Source organism: Zophobas morio, unplaced genomic scaffold (genome assembly GCF_036711695.1).
Source record: "Zophobas morio isolate AGI-343-1 ecotype UQ-CSIRO unplaced genomic scaffold, CSIRO_AGI_Zmor_V1 ptg000038l, whole genome shotgun sequence".
Lineage (NCBI taxonomy): Eukaryota > Metazoa > Arthropoda > Insecta > Coleoptera > Tenebrionidae > Zophobas > Zophobas morio.
Genome location: NW_026972143.1, coordinates 230,921 through 251,942, shown reverse-complemented (window position 1 = coordinate 251,942; position 21,022 = coordinate 230,921). Strand labels below are relative to the sequence as shown.

The following is a 21,022-nucleotide window of genomic DNA, read 5'->3' as shown; positions in this document are numbered from 1 at the left end:
TTTTTTCAAACTCTTTTTTGTCGTTTTTCCACCTTTTTCGTCACCATTTTCTTTTGCTCACAATTTTCCCGCCTTTCTTGTCACAACTTTTTAATCGTTTTTTTTGTCGCTTTATATTTTATACTTTTTATCACTTTTTTCCTTTTGTCGTTTTTTTATTGTATTTTTTCGCCCCCTTTTTTTAAATCGTTTTCCCTTTTTTTAGTTGCCCATGTTTTGTCTTTTTTTTTGGTCCAATTTTTTTGTTCCCTTTTACAGCCTTTTTATACGTTGTTAAATTTTTTTTGTCATCTTTTTTTCTCCCTCTTCTTTTATAGTCCTTTTTCACCTTCTTATTTTATCGTTTTTCTTGTTCCACCTTTTTTGATAGTATTTGTCGGATACCCCTTTTTGATAATATTTTTTTGTCTTTTTTGTCTTTTTCTTTCGTCAGTTGTTCTTGCCTTTTCTGTTACCTTTTTTGTGGTCCTTTTTGTCTACTTTTTTGACTTTTTTACTTTCCCCGTTTTGTGTTCTTTTTTTTGCCACGTTTCGGGGGTTGTTGTCGCTCTTTTTGGGACATTTTTATGGTGTTCTAATGCTGCCGTTTTCGTCTTTTTTTTTATTGTTTCTTTCCGCCTTTTTTTGTAACAATTTTGTTTCCCTTTTTGGGTTTTTTTAATTGTTTTTTTTGCCCCCTTAATTATTGTTTTTTCTCCCTCTTTTTTTATAACTCTTTGTTTTACTTTTTGTCTACAATTTTTTTTGTCTTTTTGTTCCACTTTTGGGTCTTTTTTGTATCACTTTTATTGGTCGCCTCTTTTATCGCTCTTTTTCACCTTCTTATTTTATCGGTTTTTCTTTGTTCTTTTTTCTTGTTTTTTTATCCTCTTAGTTCCCAATTTTTGTTCTCTTTCTGAATCGCTTTTTTATTCTCTCATTTTTTGACACACACGTTTCTTACCTTTTATTGGTCGCCTCTTTTATCGCTCTTTTTCACCTTCTTATTTTATCGGTTTTTCTTTGTTCTTTTTTCTTGTTTTTTTATCCTCTTAGTTCCCAATTTTTGTTCTCTTTCTGAATCGCTTTTTTATTCTCTCATTTTTTGACACACACGTTTCTTACCTTTCGTTTTGTTATTTTTTTGCAGCTGTTTTACTACCTCTTTCTGTTGTCTCTTTTTGTCTTTTTTTTTCACTTTTCTTGTTTTTTGTCGTTTTTCTTTGTAGTATTTTTTATTCTGTTCTTACCTTTTTTGTCGTTTTTTCCACCTTTCTTGTCTTGTCGTTTATCGTCCTTTTTTTGGTTTTGTCCCCCTTTTTTTAAATTGTTTTTTTTTTCTCCTTTTTTTTTGTCGATTTTTCACCCTGCTTTTTTTGTCGCTGTTTTGCGTATTTTTTTAGTTGCCCATTTTTTGTCTTTATTTGTCCCTTTTTATAGTATTTTGATACGTTTTTGACCATTTTTGTCGTCACATTTTTTTCTTCTCCGTTTTTTTATTGTTTCCATTTTGTAGCCGTCATTTCTTGTCTGCTTTTTTGTCGACTTTTATTTCATCGTTTTTGTTTGTCACCTTCTTTTATCACAATTTTTGTCTTCTTTCTATATAATATTTTTGTCTACTTTTTGACATTTTTTGTTGTCAATTTGTCAACTTGTAGTTGTTTTGCCACCTTTTTCAGTTACCCTTTATTATCGTCTTTTTTGTACCATTTCTTGGCGTTTGTCGCTTTTTAGTGGTCTTTTTTGACATTTTTTTGTTGTATTCTGTTGCGCCTTTTTTGCGTACCTTTTTTTTGTAGCTTTTTGTCCCTTTTTTGATCTCCCTTTTTTTGTAATTTTTTTCTTTTCTTTTTATCATTTTTTGTCTACTTTTTTTTGCATTTTTTTTTGTTGTCTTTCATTTTGTCGTATTTCTTGTCGCTGTTTTGTCGCTTTTTTTTATTGTCCTCCTTTTTTTTTGTTTTTTGACGTTTTTTTTATTGCCTTTTCTTTTTTAGTTGCCTTTTTTATAATATTTTCCTTTTGTCTGGTCATTACCGTTTTTTTAATCATACCATCCCCTTTTTCGTTTTTTATGCCATCTTTTTGTTACAGTTTTTGTTCCTCTTGTTTATCGCTTTTTTTGTTGTCTCTTATGTCATAGTTTTTGTTGTTTTCTCTTTTTTTATGTTTTTTGTGTCACCTTTTCTAAGTCAGTAGTTGCTATTGGATACGCGCCTTTATGTCAAAATGACAATTGTGAACAGACATGATAACATTGTTGCCAATAGAAAAATTTGCTTCAATCATTAATAGTCACGCGGTATTTTTGGCACAAATGTATGATTTAATTAGTGATGCATGTCCGTAGAGGTCGAACATACAGGAACCACCACAATAAAAGTCAATTTATTCTGGCATTAGATAGTCTAGTTGAACGTAACGAATGTTTGATAATTCATAAAATTTAAATTTAGTTCAAGGGTGTTTTGACGATTAAACATCGACAGCGCCATCTAACGGAACCTGAGAGCGCGCGCACTTCGAGTGTAAAGCGAGCTTTACCAGGCGCTTTCGACGTAAACTGGGCTTCATGCTGATGTAAAACCCTTGATATTAATAAAAAAAATTTGTGAACGGCCATAATTAGCAGTGGGAAGTGTAACCATCTGCCTCCAAACCTCCTCGAACCCCAAACAAATAATAAAAAAAAAACCTTGCAACAACCTTGCGGAGCAAAACTTGACATGTGCTTGACGTCAATGTCCGCGCATGCGCGTCGCCAGCAAAAGTCACAGCGCCATTTTGTCGTACGTTTGTTAACGTTGACTGTGCGGTGGTGAAACATGGGTTCTGCAAAAGCAGAATCTGCCCCAAGTAACCCCAAGAACCCCGTGAAGCCCTACGGGAAAGTAATTCTCACCCTCAAGAACAAACTCCTCCCCGAAGAGAAGCTCTCGCCGACGCCGAGCCAGAACGACGGTCTCGACATCGAAACAGAAACCGATTTGCGTATTTACGGTTGTGAACTGATCCAGACGGCCGGGATTTTGTTGAAACTGCCTCAGGTGAGCCCCGCGTTCCCGCCTGCAGCCCCCGGGTTGCCCCTCGAGCGGCTTTTTTAATGTGTGTTGGCCGATGTTTGCAGGTAGCGATGGCTACAGGACAGGTCCTTTTGCAACGTTTTTATTATTCGAAGAGTTTAGTGCGTCATCCGGTCGATCATACGGCGATGGCGTGCGTTTGTTTAGCTTCTAAGATCGAAGAAGCGCCCCGGAGGGTTCGAGACGTTATCAACGTCTTCACCCATATCCGACAAGTGAATTCCAACAAGTAAGTTTCACGTTTTTGTTTTGGATACACTAATGACACGTCAATACGAAGCAGTTTTCTGTGTTTAAATGCGGGGTTTATTTGGAGTCGTGGCGAGGCGGCGGGGTTCACTAGAGTCGACTTTTTTAGGGGACCAAGAGCAGCGCGGAAATTGGGCCGTGGTGTGCCTTGATACAGTCCCACGTGCCGAAAGGACGGAACTGGTGGTGTCTCAATGCCCATCATGGCGCAATTTTCATGGGTTAGATGGATTGTCGGAATTGGTAGACTAGGGGATGAGGCAGAGTGTGCAGGTTGGATTTTTAACAAATCAAACACACTAATCAGAGTCATTATTGTAAATCTAGTGAGTTGTGGTTTTGAGCTAAAGTGACAGTTCAACTGTCAACAGTATGTAGAAAATTTTAAACAAAAATGGATGACTATAGTTAAATTTGGACAAAACGTCACCAGTTTTTGTGTGAAGACCAAATTTTGTTTCAATTGTTACCGTTCGTGCGCTTTTCGTTGGTTTGGTGGTGGTGGTGTAGTAAAAAAGTTTGTTTGCAGTTGGCTGTGCATTGTTAAAAACTTCCGTGCTTGTAGTTGGCTGTGTTTGTTAAACTAAAATTACAAATCATTGAATTTACATTGTATTCAAATACTGAAAAACTCGGCTAAAATTGTTTAAATAGTACTCTCATTTTTGTTGTAAAAAAACTAACCAACGTAACGCTTTTTCTTCCACAGTTAATTTAATAAAATAAACGAGTTATGAAAAAATACCACTTTCAGTGACACGAAAATTTGTTCCACTTTTCCATTAAAAAATGACATGAAGAGATAAGAATTAAAAAAAATCCAACTGAGATTTCCTTATCAAAGTTGTGATGATATCATCGTTTTTTTTTTTTGTAGGAGATGAATGTACAGGGTGAGTCACTGAGCTCGCGGTCTTTGATGTCTCATTTCATTAATAATTAAAACTAGAAAATAAATTTTGTCGAAAGTTGTGAGTACAATGAAACATATCCAGATTTTCAAGGAATAACAGTATTTCATTAATTTTTTTGAGATACCCCGTATAAGCAAATCTAAAAAATATTAATTTAGTGAAAAATCACAAGTATAGACTCATCCTATTTTGCACATTTAAGATCGGATTTATTTAGCAATATTTTGAGGTGACGTTATCAATTTTTTAGGGGGGATGGGCAAATACATTTTGATAACAAATTTACAATGCTTAAGATGCTTTAAAACATCAATAAATCAATCAAATAAATTCACGCATTTATCAATTTTTTGATTTTGCAATTAAGCTCCGCCCCTCAATGTTATAATAATTGAAAAGTTCATTACAAATGCGATATGGGCGGGTGGGCGGGGCTTAATCATTTACTTCTTTTTCTAAATATCTGTATATAGTTTTCTTCCACGAACACGATGCTTAAAATATGTTTCATGTGGTAATTTCTTGGAAAAAATAAGAATTTTGCAATTAAGGTCCGCCTCCGATTCACGACCATTGAAAAAGAAACTACACAATTGAGATGAAGGCGGGTGGGCGATGCTTATATGTAGCCTTTTTTTTTTCCTTAATATATACGTAATCATTTTTTCACAGTCAGAAACTTCGAAACATGTTTAAAATGGTAAATTTTTGTAGACAAATATGGATTTTGCAATTAAGCCCCGCCCCTGGATGTGACAACAAATGAAAAATTCATCACAACTGAGTAATGGGCGGGTGGGCGGGGCTTAATCATTCACTTTTTTTTCTAAATATCTGTATATAGTTTTCTTCCACGAGCGCGATGCTTAAAATATGTTTCATATGGTAATTTCTTGGAAAAAATAAGAATTTTGCAATTAAGCTCCGCCTCCGATTCATGACCATTAAAAAAGAAACTACACAATTGAGATGAGGTTGGGTGGGCGGTGCTTATATTTAGCCTTTTTCCCTTTAATATACGGAGTCATTTTTTCACAACCAGAAACTTAAAAACATGTTTAAAATGGTAAATTTTTAGAGACAAATATGGATTTTGCAATTAAGCTCCGCCCCTGGATGTGATAACGAATGAAAAATTCATCACAACTGAGTAATGGGCGGGTGGGCGGGGCTTAATCATTCACTTCTTTTTCTAAATATCTATATATAGTTTTGTTCCACAAACGCGATGCTTAAAATATTATTCACATGGTAATTTCTTGGAAAAAATAAGAATTTTGCATTTAAGCTCCGCCTCCGATTCACGACCATTAAAAAAGAAACTACACAATTGAGATGAGGGCGGATGGGCGGTGCTTACATGTAGCCTTTTTTTTTCCTTAATATATACGTAATCATTTTTTCACAGTCAGAAATTTCGAAACATGTTTAAAATGGTAAATTTTTGTAGACAAATATGGATTTTGCAATTAAGCTCCGCCCCTGGATGTGATAACGAATGAAAAATTCATCACAACTGAGATATGGGCGGGTGGGCGTGGCTTAATCATTCACTTCTTTTTTTCTTCCACGAACACGATGCTTAAAATATGTTTCATATGGTAATTACTTGGAAAAAATAAGAATTTTGCAATTAAGCTCCGCCTTCGATTCACGACCATTAAAAAAGAAACTACACAATTGAGATGAGGGCGGATGGGCGGTGCTTATATGTAGCCTTTTTTTTCCCTTAATATATACGTAATAATTTTTTACAGCCAGAAACTTAAAAGCATGTTTAAAATGGTACATTCTTGTAGACAAATACGGATTTTGCAATTAAGCTCCGCCCCTTGATGTGACAACGAATGAAAAATTCATCACAACTGAGATATGGGCGGGGCTTAATCATTCACTTCTTTTTCTAAATATCTGTATATAGTTTTCTTCCACCTACACGATGCTTAAAATATGTTTCATGTGGTAATTTCTTGGAAAAAATAAGAATTTTGCAATTAAGCTCCGCCTCCGATTCACGACCATTAAAAAAGAAACTAGACATTTGAGATGAGGGCGGATGGGCGGTGTTTATATGTAGCCTTTTTTTTCCTAAATATATACGTAATCATTTTTTCACAGTCAGAAACTTAAAAATATGTTTAAAGTGGTAAATTTTTATAGATAAATATGGATTTTACAATTAAGCTCCGCCCCTGGATGTAATAACGAATGAAAAATTCATCACAACTGAGTAATGGGCGGGTGGGCGGGGCTTAATCAATCACTTCTTTTTCTAAATATCTGTATATAGTTTTCTTCCACCTACACGATGCTTAAAATATGTTTCATGTGGTAATTTCTTGGAAAAAATAAGAATTTTGCAATTAAGCTCCGCCTCCGATTCACGACCATTAAAAAAGAAACTAAACAATTGAGATGAGGGTGGGTGGGCGGTGCTTATATGTAGCCTTTTTTTTCCCTTAATATATACGTAATCATTTTTTCACAGTTAGAAACTTAGAAACATGTTTAAAATGGTAAATTTTTGTGGACGAATATGGATTTTGCAATTAAGCCCCGCCCCTGGATGTGACAACAAATGAAAAATTCATCACAACTGTGCAATGGGCGGGTGGGCGGGGCTTAATCATTCACGTCTTTTTCTAAATATCTGTATATAGTTTTCTTCCACGAACACGATGCTTAAAATATGTTTCATGTGGTAATTTTTTGGAAAAAATAAGAATTTTGCAATTAAGCTCCGCCTCCGATTCACGACCATTAAAAAAGAAACTACACAATTGAGATGAGGGCGGATGGGCGGTGCTTATATGTAGCCTTTTTTTTCCCTTAATATATACGTAATCATTTTTTCAGTCAGAAACTTAGAAACATGTTTAAAATGGTAAATTTTTGTAGACAAATATGGATTTTGCAATTAAGCTCCACCTCTTGATGTGATAACGAATGAAAAATTGATCACAACCGAGATGTGGGCGAGGCCTAATCTTTCACTTCTTTTTCTAAATATGTATATACAGTTGTCTTCCACCAACACGATACTTAAAATATATTTCATATGGTAATTTCTTAGAAAAATTAATAATTTTGCAGTTAAGCTCCGCCCCTTGATGTGATAACGAATAAAAAAATTCATCACAATTGAGATATGGGCGGGTGGGCGGGGCTTAATCATTTACTTCTCATTCTAAATGTGTATATACAGTTTTCTTCCACCAACACGATATTTAAAATATATTTCACATGGTAATTTCTTGGAAAAAATAAGAATTTTGCAATTAAGCTCCGCCTCTGATTCACGACGATTTAAAGAAAAGATCACAATTGAGATGTGGGCGGTGCTTTTTTTTTCCTTAATATATACGTAGTAATTTTTTCGCAGCCAGAAACTTAAATCGTGTTTGAAATGGTAAATTTTTGTAGACAAATATGGATTTTGCAATTAAGCTCCGCCCCTGGAAGTGATAACGAATGAAAAATTCATCACAACCGAGATGTGGGCGGGGCTTAATCTTTCACTTCTTTTTCTAAATATGTATATACAGTTGTCTTCCACCAACACGATTCTTAAAATATGTTTTACATGGCAATTTCTTGGAAAAAAAAATAAGAATTTTGCAATTAAGCTCCGCCTCCAATTCACGACGATTTAAAAAAAAACATCATAATTGAGATGAGGTCGGGTGGGCGGTGCTTATATGTAGCCTTTTTATTTCCTTAATATACGTAGTAAATTTTTCACAGCCAGAAACTTCAAAACATGTTTAAAATGGTAAATTTTTGTAGACAGATATGGATTTTGCAATTAAGCTCCGCCCCTGGAAGTGATAACGAATGAAAAATTCATCACAACCGAGATATGGGTGGGTGGGCGGGCTTTAGTCGTCGGCTTCTTTTAATATATAATTTCTTTCAACAACAAGATACTTGAAACGTGCCACATGGTAATTTCTTGTATATAAATTAGGATTTTGCTAAGCTTCCCACGAATAAAAAAAATAATCATAATTAAGGGCTAAATATAAGCCCCGCCCACGCGCCCCCATCTCAATTGTGATAATTTTTTTAGTCGTTGTGAGCCGGAGGCGGCGCTTAATTGCAAAATCCTTATTTCTCTACAAAAAATTACCGTGTGAAACATATGTTAAGTACGTGTCGCGGAAAAAACTAAATATATTAAAAAAAGAAGCAAATAAATAAGCCCCACCCACCCACCCCTACCTTAATTGGGATAAATTTTTCATTTGTTGTCAGATCGAGGGGCAGAGTTTAATTACAAAATCCACAAAATTTACCGGAGGAACATTTTTTAAGTTTCTTGCTGTGAAACCTGTATAAGCAAATCCAAAAATAGGAATGGAATCATAAATCACAAGTAGAGACTCATCATATTTTGGACATTTTAGGTAGAATTTATTCGGCAAAATTTTGAGCTGACGTCATCAATTTTTTGGAGGGGATAAGCAAATATAGTTTATGACAGTCTGAATATTTCTACATACTCTGATTAGTGTTAGTTCGAGTAGTAAAAACTTGATCTAAAATTTAGAGGTTTTTCAAACGATTTGTTCATTCGCTGCACAAAATCGATGACGTCATCTCACACAAAAAATTGCGTATGACAGAACTTAAAATAAATGACGTCACGAACAAATTTACGTTGAAATGACTCGATCCAACCTGCACACAGACCATTCTTCTGCCGGTCAGATCGATTTTCTAAGCATCGAGCGTTTCCTAACGGAGTTTCGCAGCGTTTCCGTCCATCGGAAGCCTTCGGAACGAGCAAAACTAAAAAAGCATTAACTAACTCGAAACAAAACCGATCTACTCCGATAAAAAAGCTCGTAGACTGTAGAGATTCCTCAAGGTAAATATCAATTTTGAAAGTGTTTATTTTTTTACCAAACCACTTCGATGATTGTTCGATAATTTTTTGTTTTGTGGCGATCGATTCTGGCCGCGCGACCAGAAGCGATCGTTTTTTGAAAAAAAAAAAAAAAAGTTTACTCGGTTGCTACTGCTGATATGGGAACAAAGGAGATACTCAATATGTTGTTGTTAATTTACAGAGGCTACAAATGGCTCCAATAGGGCCTCTGTCCCCCATAATCTTCATGGCGCTGAGTGGGATCCTTAATACCACACAGACATGAATCTGCTAGAAATGCACAGACAGACACAGACACGGCCGTCCATGATTGTGTGACGGTCTATGGAGGCAATGCATGTGTCCGGTTCTTATTGGACGCCGGCGCTTTCGGTTCGGGTTTGTTCGGTCGGCGAATCCAACAAGCACCGAGGCATGCATTGCGACGACGAGGGTAACGAAGAGCGAGAAGAGAGAAGAAAAAAATGATCGATTGAAGTAGAACGACTATAGTACTAATTTGTGAGGTTATGTTTATTGTAGGTCACCAATCGTCTCGATTTGGTGCGCATGGACCATAAGTAAATAAATAAAATTGTGTTTGTTTGTGGAACGAGCGAGACACAGGTAATGGCGGCGACAGAAAATGGTGGATCTAGTTTAATAATGCTTCGTATTGATGTTGTCCGAATGTAATTTGGAGTTCAATAAACAAATTAAACTTGATCACCATTTTTGCTCTTGAATAGATCACATTTTTTTTTTAAGTTGATGGCTTACTTTTCGTTTCATTTGTTTATTTTCTGCTCCGAATTGCACTTCTCCACTCGTATAGCTTACGTCGGAGAACTGTAATTGACGGTGTTTCAACTTGTGTTTTTTTCTTTTCTTGAATATGTGCAGACCTATACAGCCTGTGATACTGGACGTTAACTATATCCAATTGAAAAATCTCGTTATCAAAGCTGAGAGGAGGGTCTTGAAGGAGCTCGGCTTCTGCGTCCACATCAAGCATCCGCATAAGGTAACAACAATAATAATAATAATTTAATTATTGTTTTTATTGATTGGTATACACAAATTTTATGAAGTTTTTCAAAGTAGTTTAAGATGATGAAATTTTGGAGAATAAATTGTACTGCGTAATATTACAACTGAGATGGTTTTCCCTAAGTTATTAATCACATTCGTCCTTTGGGTTTGCTTTAATGACGTTATTGCTACTCTGGATACTGTTGATAGCCTTTTCAATTTTATTATATAAGCTAGAAGGAACCAAAGCATCCGGAAAGCTGCCAGAAGAACAAAAAATCAAAATACTGTTTTATGAAAATTTATAATTGGTATCAATTATTTACACTATTTTGGATCAATAATTAATTAACTTACCCATCTCTTGCTCAGTCTTCACTCATTCTATTAGCAATACTGTACTACAGATTTACGGATATTGTTGGGGACTACAGTCCGTTCACCGAGAAGATGGAGTGATCACGTGCGTTTTACGTCTAAAGAAACTTCGGCGAAATGTTTGAAAATATTTTTGCCTGTTTATAAATGCGTCTGATATTTTTTTCTTTTTGAAATAGCAATATTATATAGTATGATTCAAAACAATTTTTGCCACTTTTTTAGTCTTTTTGTTGTAATCGTATTTTTGTGCTTTTTTTGTCAATTTTCTGTCTCCATTTTTGTCATTTTTTGTCTATTTTTTGCTCGTTTGTTGTTTTTTGTCGTTCTTTTTTATCTCCGTTTTTTAATATTTTTGTAGCTTTTTGGCCTTTTTTATTTTCTTTTGGTTCCCCTTTTTGTCGCAGTTTTTTATCGCATTTTTGTTCTCCCTTTTTTTTTACTCGATTTTTTTTATCAACACTTTCGTGGTGTTTTGTCACCATCTTTTTTGTGTTTTTTTTTTCTGGCAATTTGTTGCTTTTTTTTTTCGTCGATTTTTTATGATCTTTTTTTTGTCAGTTATTTTCCAGTTTTTTTGTCACCATTTTTTGGTTGGTTTTTATTTTTTTGTCAACTTTTGGTGGCTCTTTTTTGTAGATTTTGTTGGCTTCTTTTTTTTTGTCTCTATTTTTTGTCGTCCTTTGTTTTCTGGCTTTTTTACTTCCCCTTTTTCGTTTTTATACCTATTTTTGTTTTTTTTTGGTCGTTTTTTGGACCGCTTTTGTATTTTTTCAATTTTTTGACCTTTCTATGTTACAGTTTTTCGACTTTACAATTTTGATTATTTGAATTTTTTTTGATTTTACAGTTTTTGGGTTTCTTCATATTTTACATTCTCCGATCTGTAATTTTCCACTTTTTCGATTTGTCAGCTTTTCGATTTTTCAAATAAAAAAAAAAAATGGAAAAATTGCAAATTGTATAATTGAAAAAAGTATAAAATAAAACTTTGAAAATTCTAAAAATTGGAAATTAAGAGTTTGAAAAATTGAAGAAAGAAAAATTAAAAAATCGAAATATTAAAAATTTAGAAAATTCAAAACCGAAAAACTCCAAAATCAAGAACACGAAATATTGTAAAATCGAAATAATCGAAATGAAAAATCCGTAAATTGGATAATTTTGAAGAACTGAATAAACAAATTATAAATTCGAAAAATTAAAGATTGCGAAATTGAAAAATCGAAAAATGAAAAATTGTAATAACGAAAAACTGAAGAAAAGAAAATTTGAAAATTAAAAAAATTCAGATTTTCCAAAAACCAAAATCTTAAAAATTTAAAAATTGCAAACTGGAAAAATTGTAAAATTAGAAAATCCAAAAATTGTAAAATTGAAAAATAAGGAGCTGAAAAATTTAAAAATTGCAGAATTGTCAGATTAAAAAATTTACAAACTGACAAATCCATAAATTAAAAAACCGAAAAGTTGGAAAACCCAAAAATTAAAAATTTAAAAATCGAGCAACTTAAAAATCTAAAACTTGAATGAACGAAAAATAAATTGCTATAAATTCAAAAATCGGAAAATTGGAAATTGAAAAATTGAAGAATTAAAAAGTTCCAAATTACAAAATCTATAAAACATTAAAAAATACAGCAAATGGAAAAATGAAAAATTGTAATATAAAATCAGGAAAATGAAAATTAAAAATTCGGAAAAATATAAAATAAAAATCAAGAATTAGAAAAATTGAAGAAACGGAAAATTCAAAAATCGGAAAAATTATTCAATTCAATTCAATTCAATTCAATTCTTTATTCATGTTAACAACACTACAGTGTTTTACATACGTCAATTTAGAGATTTAAAAAACAAAATAGTAATAGCAACTGAAAAATCTACATTGGATTTTGAAAAATTCAAGAAATAATAAATCTGAAGTTGAAAAATTAAAAAAATCCAAATTATAAAATCTAAATAAACATTGGAAAATAAAGGAAATCAAAAAAACCAAAAATTAAAAAATCGGGAAAATGAAAAATAAAAATCAAGAACTTGAAAGATTGAAAAATGGAAAAATAAAAAATTGCGAAACTGAAACATCGTAAAATGAAAAATTGCAATATTGAAAAATTGAAGAAACGGAAATTTGAAAATTTGAAAAATTCAAAGGTTCCAAAAACCCTGGGGAAATTGATAAGTAAAAAGTTCAAAATTATAAAATCTAAAGAAACATTAAAAAATAAAGGAAATGGAAAGACGAAAAATTGTGATATAAAATCAGGAAAATGAAAACTAAAAAATCGGAAAAATGCAAAACAAAAATAAAGAACTTGAAAAATAGGACCAACGAAAATTATAGGAGCTGAAAAATTTGAAAATAAAAAATTGTCAAGTTAAAAAATGTATAAATTGAAAAATCGAAAAATTAAAAAATCGAAAATTTGGAAAACCCGAAAATTAAAAAAATTAAAAATCCGAAAATTGGATATTGAAAAATTCAAGAAATTATAAATGGAAGTTGAAAAATTAAAAAATTCCAAATTATAAAATCTAAATAAACATTGAAAATTAAAGGAAATGAAAAAACGAAAAATTGTGATAAAAAATCGGGAAAATGAAAAATCGAAAAATAAAAAATTGCGAAACTGAAAACTCGAAAAATGGAAAATTGTAATATCGAAAAATTGAAGAAACGGAAATTTGAAAAATTCAAAGGTTCCAAAAACCTTGGGGAAATCGATAAAGTAAAAAGTTCAAATTTATAAAATCTAAAGAAACATTGAAAAGTAAGGGAACTGGAAAAACGAAAAATTGTGATATAAAATCAAGAAGATGAAAATTAAAAAATCGGAAAAATGTAAGACAAAAATGAAGAAGTTGAAAAATCGAATCAACGAAAATTATAGGAGCTGAAAAATTTAAAAATAAAAAATTGTCAAGTTAAAAAATGTATAAATTGAAAAATCGAAAAATTAAAAAATCGAAAATTTGGAAAACCCGAAAATTAAAAAAATTAAAAATCCGAAAATTGGATATTGAAAAATTCAAGAAATTATAAATGGAAGTTGAAAAATTAAAAAATTCCAAATTATAAAATCTAAATAAACATTGAAAATTAAAGGAAATGAAAAAACGAAAGATTGTGATATAAAATCGGGAAAATGAAAAATCGAAAAATAAAAAATTGCGAAACTGAAAACTCGAAAAATGGAAAATTGTAATATCGAAAAATTGAAGAAACGGAAATTTGAAAAATTCAAAGGTTCCAAAAACCTTGGGGAAATTGATAAAGTAAAAAGTTGCAAATTATAAAATCTGAAGAAACATTGAAAAATAAAGGAAATAGAAAAACGAAACATTGTGATATTAAATCAGGAACATAAAAATTAAAAAATCGGAAAAATGTAAAATAGAAATAAAGAACTTGAAAAATAGGACCAACGAAAATTATAGGAGCTGAAAAATTTAAAAATAAAAAATTGTCAAGTTAAAAAATGTATAAATTGAAAAATCGAAAAATTAAAAAACCGAAAATTTGGAAAACCCGAAAATTTAACAATTAAAAATTTAAAAATCGAGCAACTGAAAAATCTAAGACTTGAAAGAGCAAAAACCAATTTTAAAAATTCAAAAATTGGAAAATTGGATATTGAAAAATTCAAGAAATAATAAATGGGAAATTGAAAAATTAAAAAATTCCAAATTATAAAATCTAAATAAACATTGAAAAGTAAAGGAAATGGAAAAACGGAAAATTGTGATATAAAATCTGGAAAATGAAAAATTGTAATATAGAAAAATTGCAAATCGAAAAATTGAAATGAAAATTTTAAATTTTGAAAAATTCAAATATTCCAAGAGCCCAAATATTAAAAAATTAAAAATTGAAAACTGCAAAAATTTAAGAATTGAAATTGAAATTTCGGTAACACGCAGTAAATTATAAAATTAGAAAATCGCAAATTGTAAAATTGAAAAATATGAGCTGAAAAGTTTAAAAATAGTAAAATTGTCAAATTAAAAAATGTACAAATTGAAAAATAGAAAAATTAAAAAACCGAAAATTTGGAAAACTCAAAAATTAAAAAATTAAAAATTTAAAAATCGAGCAACTGAAAAATCTAAAACTTGAAAGAGCAAAAACCAATTTTTAAAAAATCAAAAATCGGAAAATTGTTATTGAAAAATTCAAGAAATAATAAATGGGAAATTGAAAAATTAAAAAATTCCAAATTATAAAATCTAAATAAACATTGAAAAATAAAGGAAAGGAAAAAACGAAAAATTGTGATATTAAATCGGTAAAATCAAAAATTAAAATCGGGAAAATGGAAAATAAAAATCAAGAACTTGAAAGATTGAAAAATCGAAAAATGAAAAATTGTATTATCGAAAAATTGCAACAGTGAAAAATTTCAAATCGAAAAATTGAAGAAACGGAAATTTGAAAATTTTAAAAAATTCGAAGGTTCCAAAAACCTTGGGGAAATCGATAAAGTAAAAAGTTCAAAATTATAAAATCTGAAGAAACATTGAAAAATAAGGGAAATGGAAAAACGAAAAATTGTAATATAAAATCAGGAAAATGGAAATGAAAAAATCGGAAAATGTAAAACAAAAATATAGATCTTGAAAAATCGGACCACCGGAAAATACAGGAGCAGAAAAATTGAAAAATAGCAAAATTGACAAATTAAAAAATCTATAAATTGAAATGTCGAAAAATTAAAAAACCGAAAATTTGGAAAACCCAAAAATTCAAAAATTAAAAATCGAGCAACTGAAAAATCTAAAACTTGAAAGAGGGATAAACAGATTTCTAAAAATTCAAAAATCGGAAAATTGGATATTGAATTCAAGAAATAATAAATGGGACATTGAAAAACTAAAAAATTCCAAACTGTAAAATCTACAGAAACATTGAAAAGAAAAGAAAATGAAAAAACGAAAAATTGTGATATAAAATAAGGAAAATGAAGATTAAAAAATCGGAAAAATGTAAAACAAAAATAAAGATCTTGAAAAATTGCACCAACGAAAAATATAGGAGCAGAAAAATTTAAAAATAACAAAATTGTCAAATTAAAAAATCGAAAAATTAATAAACCGAAAATTTGGAAAACCCGAAAATTAAAAAATTAAAAATGGAGCAACTAAAAAATCTAAAACTTGAAAGAGGGAAAAACAAATTTCTAAAAATTCAAAAATCGGAAAATTGGAAATTGTAAAATTCAAAAAATAACAAATGGGAAGTTGAAAAATTAAAAAATTCCACATTACAAAATCTAAGAAACGTTGAAAAATAAAGGAAATGAAAAAACGACCAATTGTGATATAAAATCGGGAAAATAAAAACCAAGAACTTGAAAGATTGAAAAATCGAAAAAAGAAAAATTGTAATATCGCAAAATTGCAACAGTGAAAAATTTCAAATCGGAAAGTTGAAGAAAAGGAAATTTGAAAAATTCAAAGGTCCCCAAACCCTTGGGGAAATTGATACAGTAAAAAGTTCAAAATTATAAAATCTAAAGAAACATTGAAAAATAAGGGAAATGGAAAAACGAAAAATTGTGATATAAAATCAGGAAAATGAAAATTAAAAAATCGGAAAAATGTAAAACAAAAATAAAGTACTTGAAAAATCGGATCAACGAAAAATATAGGAGCCGAAAAATTGTCAAATTAAAAAAGCGAAAAATTAAAAAGCTGAAAATTTGAAAAACCCAAAAATTAAAAAATTAAAAATTTAAAAAACTGAAAAATGTATAACTTGAAAGAGCGAAAAATCAATTTCTAAAAATTGAAAAATCAGAAAATCGGAATTTGAAAAATTGAAGAAAAAAAATAGGAAGTTGAAAAATAAAAAAATTCCAAATTATAAAATTAAAGGAAATGAAAAAACGAAAAATTGTGATATAAAATTGGGAAAATGAACCAAAAATCAAGAACTTGAAAATTTGGAGAAACGAAAAATTAAAAAATCGAAAAATGACAAACTGTAATTTCGAAAAATTGCAAGAGTGAAAAATTGCAAATCAAAACTTGTATTTTAGGAATATCGTGTAAATGGTAAAACGACAACTAAAATTTGTTTGATTATCCCCATCAACTATTTGATGACGTTACCTAAAAAGGTTGCTTAGTAGTACTATTTAAATCTTAAACTTGTGGTTTATGAATCTGCCTCGATTTATTTGATTTATAGGTTACCTCTTTTGTAGCTGTTTTCTTCTGGTATGTTTGCAAGTTTTTTGTGTTTTTTTGTCTTTTCCCCCTTTCGTCGTTTTTGGTCTCGTTTTTTCGCAGTTTTTTTTTATACCTACCCCTTTTTTCGTAGATACCTCTAAAAAAACTGGATTTGTTATAATTATAACATCAGGGTTTTAAAAGTTCACCTGAATGTTAGGCACTCCATCTGTTCGGTAAACGGGCTATAACTCAGACCTATGTGGTATTGATTTGGCGCGAAAAACGAATTTTAAATGGAGTTTTTACCAAATTATAGAGACACCAGAGTAATTTTCGTTATACTACTGTTATATTTTGGATTTGACACGATTCCAAAAAAAAAAATTGCATTTTCCAGTGTATTTTTTAATATAAAATTGTTCACGTCTTCATTAAAGGCGCAGTCGGTAGGATATCTCCCGACTGCGTCCCCCAGCCACCTCTTCTACATCCCCCTCTTTTCCAGATAATCGTCATGTACCTGCAGGTCCTCGGCTACGAGAAAAACCAAAAACTAATGCAATACTCCTGGAATTACATGAACGACTCGTTGCGGACCGACGCGTTCGTTCGGTACCAGCCGGAGACAGTGGCGTGCGCGTGTATTTATTTAACCGCTCGCAAGCTGCAATTGCCCTTACCGAAAAACCCGTCCTGGTACTCGATTTTTGGTGCCACCGAAACGGAAATCAGGGATATAGCGATTAGGATATTGAAATTGTACAACAGACCAAAGGTAACGCCCACGATTCCAGCCTCAAAGTACTAACCTCCCGTTTCAGCCAAACATCGAGCACCTCGAGAAGAAAGTCGAGGAACTGTGCAAGCAGTACCACGACGCCAGGGTCAAAGCCAGGGGGAATTCGGGGAACAACACGCCAAATAACGACTCGTCCAGTCCCAACGCCCAGAAGACCGCGGGGGCGCACAACGCGTGGGGCGGGTTCATCAGTCGCTCGGGGAGCCACATAGCGCCCCCCGTCTCGGAGAAGAGGTCGAGGTCGCGCTCGGCGAGCCATAGTCCGGTTAGTAAACACAACCACAAGAGGTCGAAAAAGCACAGGTCGAGGAGTCGGTCGGCGAGCAGGAACCACAAAAAGAACCACAAAAGGAGGAGCTACTCGAGGTCGAGGAGTAACTCGCCGCATAAAACGTCGAGGAAGGGGCGGGAGAAGCGGCGCTCGACGTCGCCGAGTAACGATAGGGATAGTAAAAACGAGCGGTACATAGATAGGTACGAGAAGTACGAGAAGAACGACAGGTACGAGAAGGAGAGGTATAGCGGGAAGGAGGAGCGGGAGAGGGAGAGGTACGTGGAGAAAGAGAGGTACGAGGAGAAGAAGGAGCGGCATGACAAAAGTGAGAAGAAGTACGATAGGGACGACAAGTATAAAGAGAAGGAGGATAAGTACTCGAGTAGGGAAGATCGGGATAAATATAAGAAGTCCAAGCACGAAAAAGACATAAGGGAGAGGTCGAAAGACCGGCGGAGATGAAAAGTGTACAATTGCAGATTTTAATTTAAGAATACAGTGATTTTATGTTTTTAAACAAGTCAAATTCTAATGGTTATAATTACATTAGTGTTAATTTGAAAATACAATTTTAATCTGTAAATTCTGCAATGTCGACGTTTCGATTTTAGTTGAAGCAATTTATAGTTGTTTAGTCTACCGAATTATTTTCTATAAGTGTACAAATTTTCTTTAAAAAAAATCAAATTCGATAGATTATATTTTTTGATAAGTGTTGGTGTTTTATTGGATCCAGCTACAATCAGACTGGCATACCAGGTTTCAGGTCAAGGTTTATATGAGATAAAATGGCGGAGTGTGTTCAAGGATGTAAGCGGCAAAATGGCGAAGATAATCTTGGTAAATAACCTGCTCAGAAGTTGTTCTTCAGCGTCGTAAGTATCTACAGGATGCCTTTTTGCACGCCGAGGGTCTATAATGGTTTGTCTGGTGCAACAATCTAGTTACTTGGTTTATTTTTTACGGGCGTGGAAATATTCACTCAATCCAAAATACACGTTTCACAGTTAACCCGACAACTTTATTTATGTTAAATAATTTTGAATCAGTGTATGTTTTGCAAAACAAAATAAATGTCAACATTGACATTATAAAGTCAATTTGAAAAATGAAAAATTCTAACCTAACATTTTTTGTTTTATTTATTTTAACATGTAATTCTGGATCACACATTTTATTCGAATCGAAAATATAGTAATCAATGTTACCCTTAGTACCTACGTATCTACGTGTATGTGTATAATATGTTGCATAATTTTGTCCACGCCATTAAAAAATGAACTACAGATTTCTATTGTGTCTCTAAAAATGAGTTTAGACGTCTGATGAGGAAATCATTTGTTGTGTACTTAAGTTATTTTGTTTTTATTGAATTTATATTTTGTTTATATGGATTTACTATTTTGTTTATGTAGTTGACACTTTCCGTAAATACATAAATAAATTATTATTATTCTTTTTGTCTTTTTTTGGTCACCTTTTCCCCTTTGTCCCTCTTCGTTTTTTACCCCTTTTCTTCTTTTTTTGGCATTATTTTCTTAACTTTTTGTCGTCTTAACCTGAGTTTTCTTCTTACACTCGTGCTTAAACCACTGCTCACAGTGCGTGCCTAAGTCTAAAAAATACTAAAATCGCGAGCCTAACTAGCGTGCTTAGCTCAAGCAAGACACGCCCAACTAAGATAGACTAATGAAAACGATTGACACGCCCATAAATACCCCTCCAAACATCCAAAACGACCCCACCAACGCTTGTTTTTCTGACGTTTCTTGTCGCTTTTTTGTTGTCTTTTCTGCTTCCCCTTTTTTGTCGTTTTTTACTCCCTTTTTTTAGTCGTTTTTTGTAGTTTTTTCTGTTTGATTTTTTGTGGTTTTTTGTCACTTTTTTTTTGGTTTTTGACATTTTCTCCAACTTTTATTGCTGCCTTTTGTTTCGTTCTTTTGAGTTCCATTTTTCTCGTTTTTTTTGGTTAGCTTTATTTTTAGTTTTTTGTCACCTTTTCTTTGTCACTTGTTTGTCATCTTTTTTTTTGTTGGTCCTTTTTTTCCTGATTTTTTTTATCACATTGCTTGTTTTTTTGCCCATCTTTTGTGTCGCTTTTCTTGGTTATTCATTTTTGTCGTTATGTTTTATTGACGTTAATTTGACTCCTCGTTTTTTATCCTCCCCTTTTGTAGCTTTTTTGACTTTTTTTTAATTTTTTTTGTCGACTTTTTCACTCATTTTTGCTTGTCCCATTTTTTGTGTTCTTCTTTGTACTGGTTTTATGGCGTCTTATTTTTCTTTTTTGTTGAATTTCGTGGTGTTTGTTTAAACTTTTTCGTCGCCTTTTTTGTTTTTTCGACTCTCCGTTTTTTAGTTTTTTTTTCTATTTATTTTTTGCCTATTCTGTTGCTTTTTTTTGTAGTTTTTTTAAAATTTTTTCATTGTCTAGTTTTATGTCGTTTTTTCCGTTTTTGTTTTTTTTAACTCTTTTGTCGCCTTCTACTAGTTTTTTACTTTTTTCATTGTCGCCTATTTTTATGTCGTTTTTTTGCCGTTTTTGTTGTTTTTTCAAGTTTTTTGTCGCTTTTTTTTTGCCTTTTTTTCGTCAGCTTTTTGACTCCTTATACTTTTGTCGTTTTATATTTTGCTATTTTTTTCATTTTCCAGTGGTTTTTCTAGCGTTTTCTCTCATTGGTTTTGATTTTTCGTATTTTGTTAAACTTGTTTGTGGCCTATTTTTATGTCGTTTCTTTTGCAGTTTTTCTTATTTGTTCCATTTTTTGGTTCCTTTTTTTTGTCTTTTTTTTTATTTTTTGATACTTTTTTTTTAACTTTTTTGTCGTCTTTTATTTTCTTTTCCATTTTCCTTGCGATTTTATGTCGTTGGTTTTCGTTTTTTGTCTTTTTTCAAGTTTTTTGTAGTTTTTCTGCAATCTTTAATTTAATTTTTCTGTCTTTTTTTCTTAGAGTTTTTTTGTCATCCTTTTTGTTTGCTTGGTATTTTTTTAACTTTTTTGTCGTCTTTTATCAGTTTTTTACTGTTTTCCTTGTCACCTATTTTTATGTCGTTTTTTTGTAGTTTTTGTTATTTTTTTTCAAGTTTTTTGTAGCATTTATTTTGGACTTTTTGTCACCTTTCTGACTATTTTTTTTGTTGTTTGTTTTCCCAAAATCGTCTTTTCAAATATTCAAAAATAAGCAGAATAAACCCAATTTTCCACCAATTTTTAACAAAATTTTCGAAATTTTACTTAATACATTTTCTTGTAGATTTCGGGC

General features: G+C 31.8%; 1 protein-coding gene across 1 annotated transcript; it reads left to right on the top strand.

Annotated features, from left to right (window-relative positions):
* Positions 1–2,742: 2,742 nt before the first annotated feature.
* LOC135140271 (cyclin-L1-like) lies at positions 2,743–18,471 on the top strand. Its single transcript, XM_064070765.1, has 5 exons — positions 2,743–3,029; positions 3,110–3,294; positions 10,002–10,122; positions 17,191–17,460; positions 17,507–18,471. Exons 1-5 carry the CDS (start codon positions 2,808–2,810, stop codon positions 18,218–18,220), a joined length of 1,512 nt encoding a protein of 503 aa, XP_063926835.1. The 5' UTR covers positions 2,743–2,807; the 3' UTR covers positions 18,221–18,471.
* The last annotated feature ends 2,551 nt before the right edge of the window (positions 18,472–21,022 follow it).

Excerpts from the sequence above, each read along its gene's own strand:
- LOC135140271 (XM_064070765.1), top strand. The coding sequence starts at position 2,808 with ATGGGTTCTGCAAAAGCAGAATCTGCCCCAAGTAACCCCAAGAACCCC. Across the intron at positions 3,295-10,001 it reads CGACAAGTGAATTCCAACAA|ACCTATACAGCCTGTGATAC; the intron begins GTAAGTTTCACG and ends GAATATGTGCAG. Across the intron at positions 10,123-17,190 it reads ACATCAAGCATCCGCATAAG|ATAATCGTCATGTACCTGCA; the intron begins GTAACAACAATA and ends CCTCTTTTCCAG.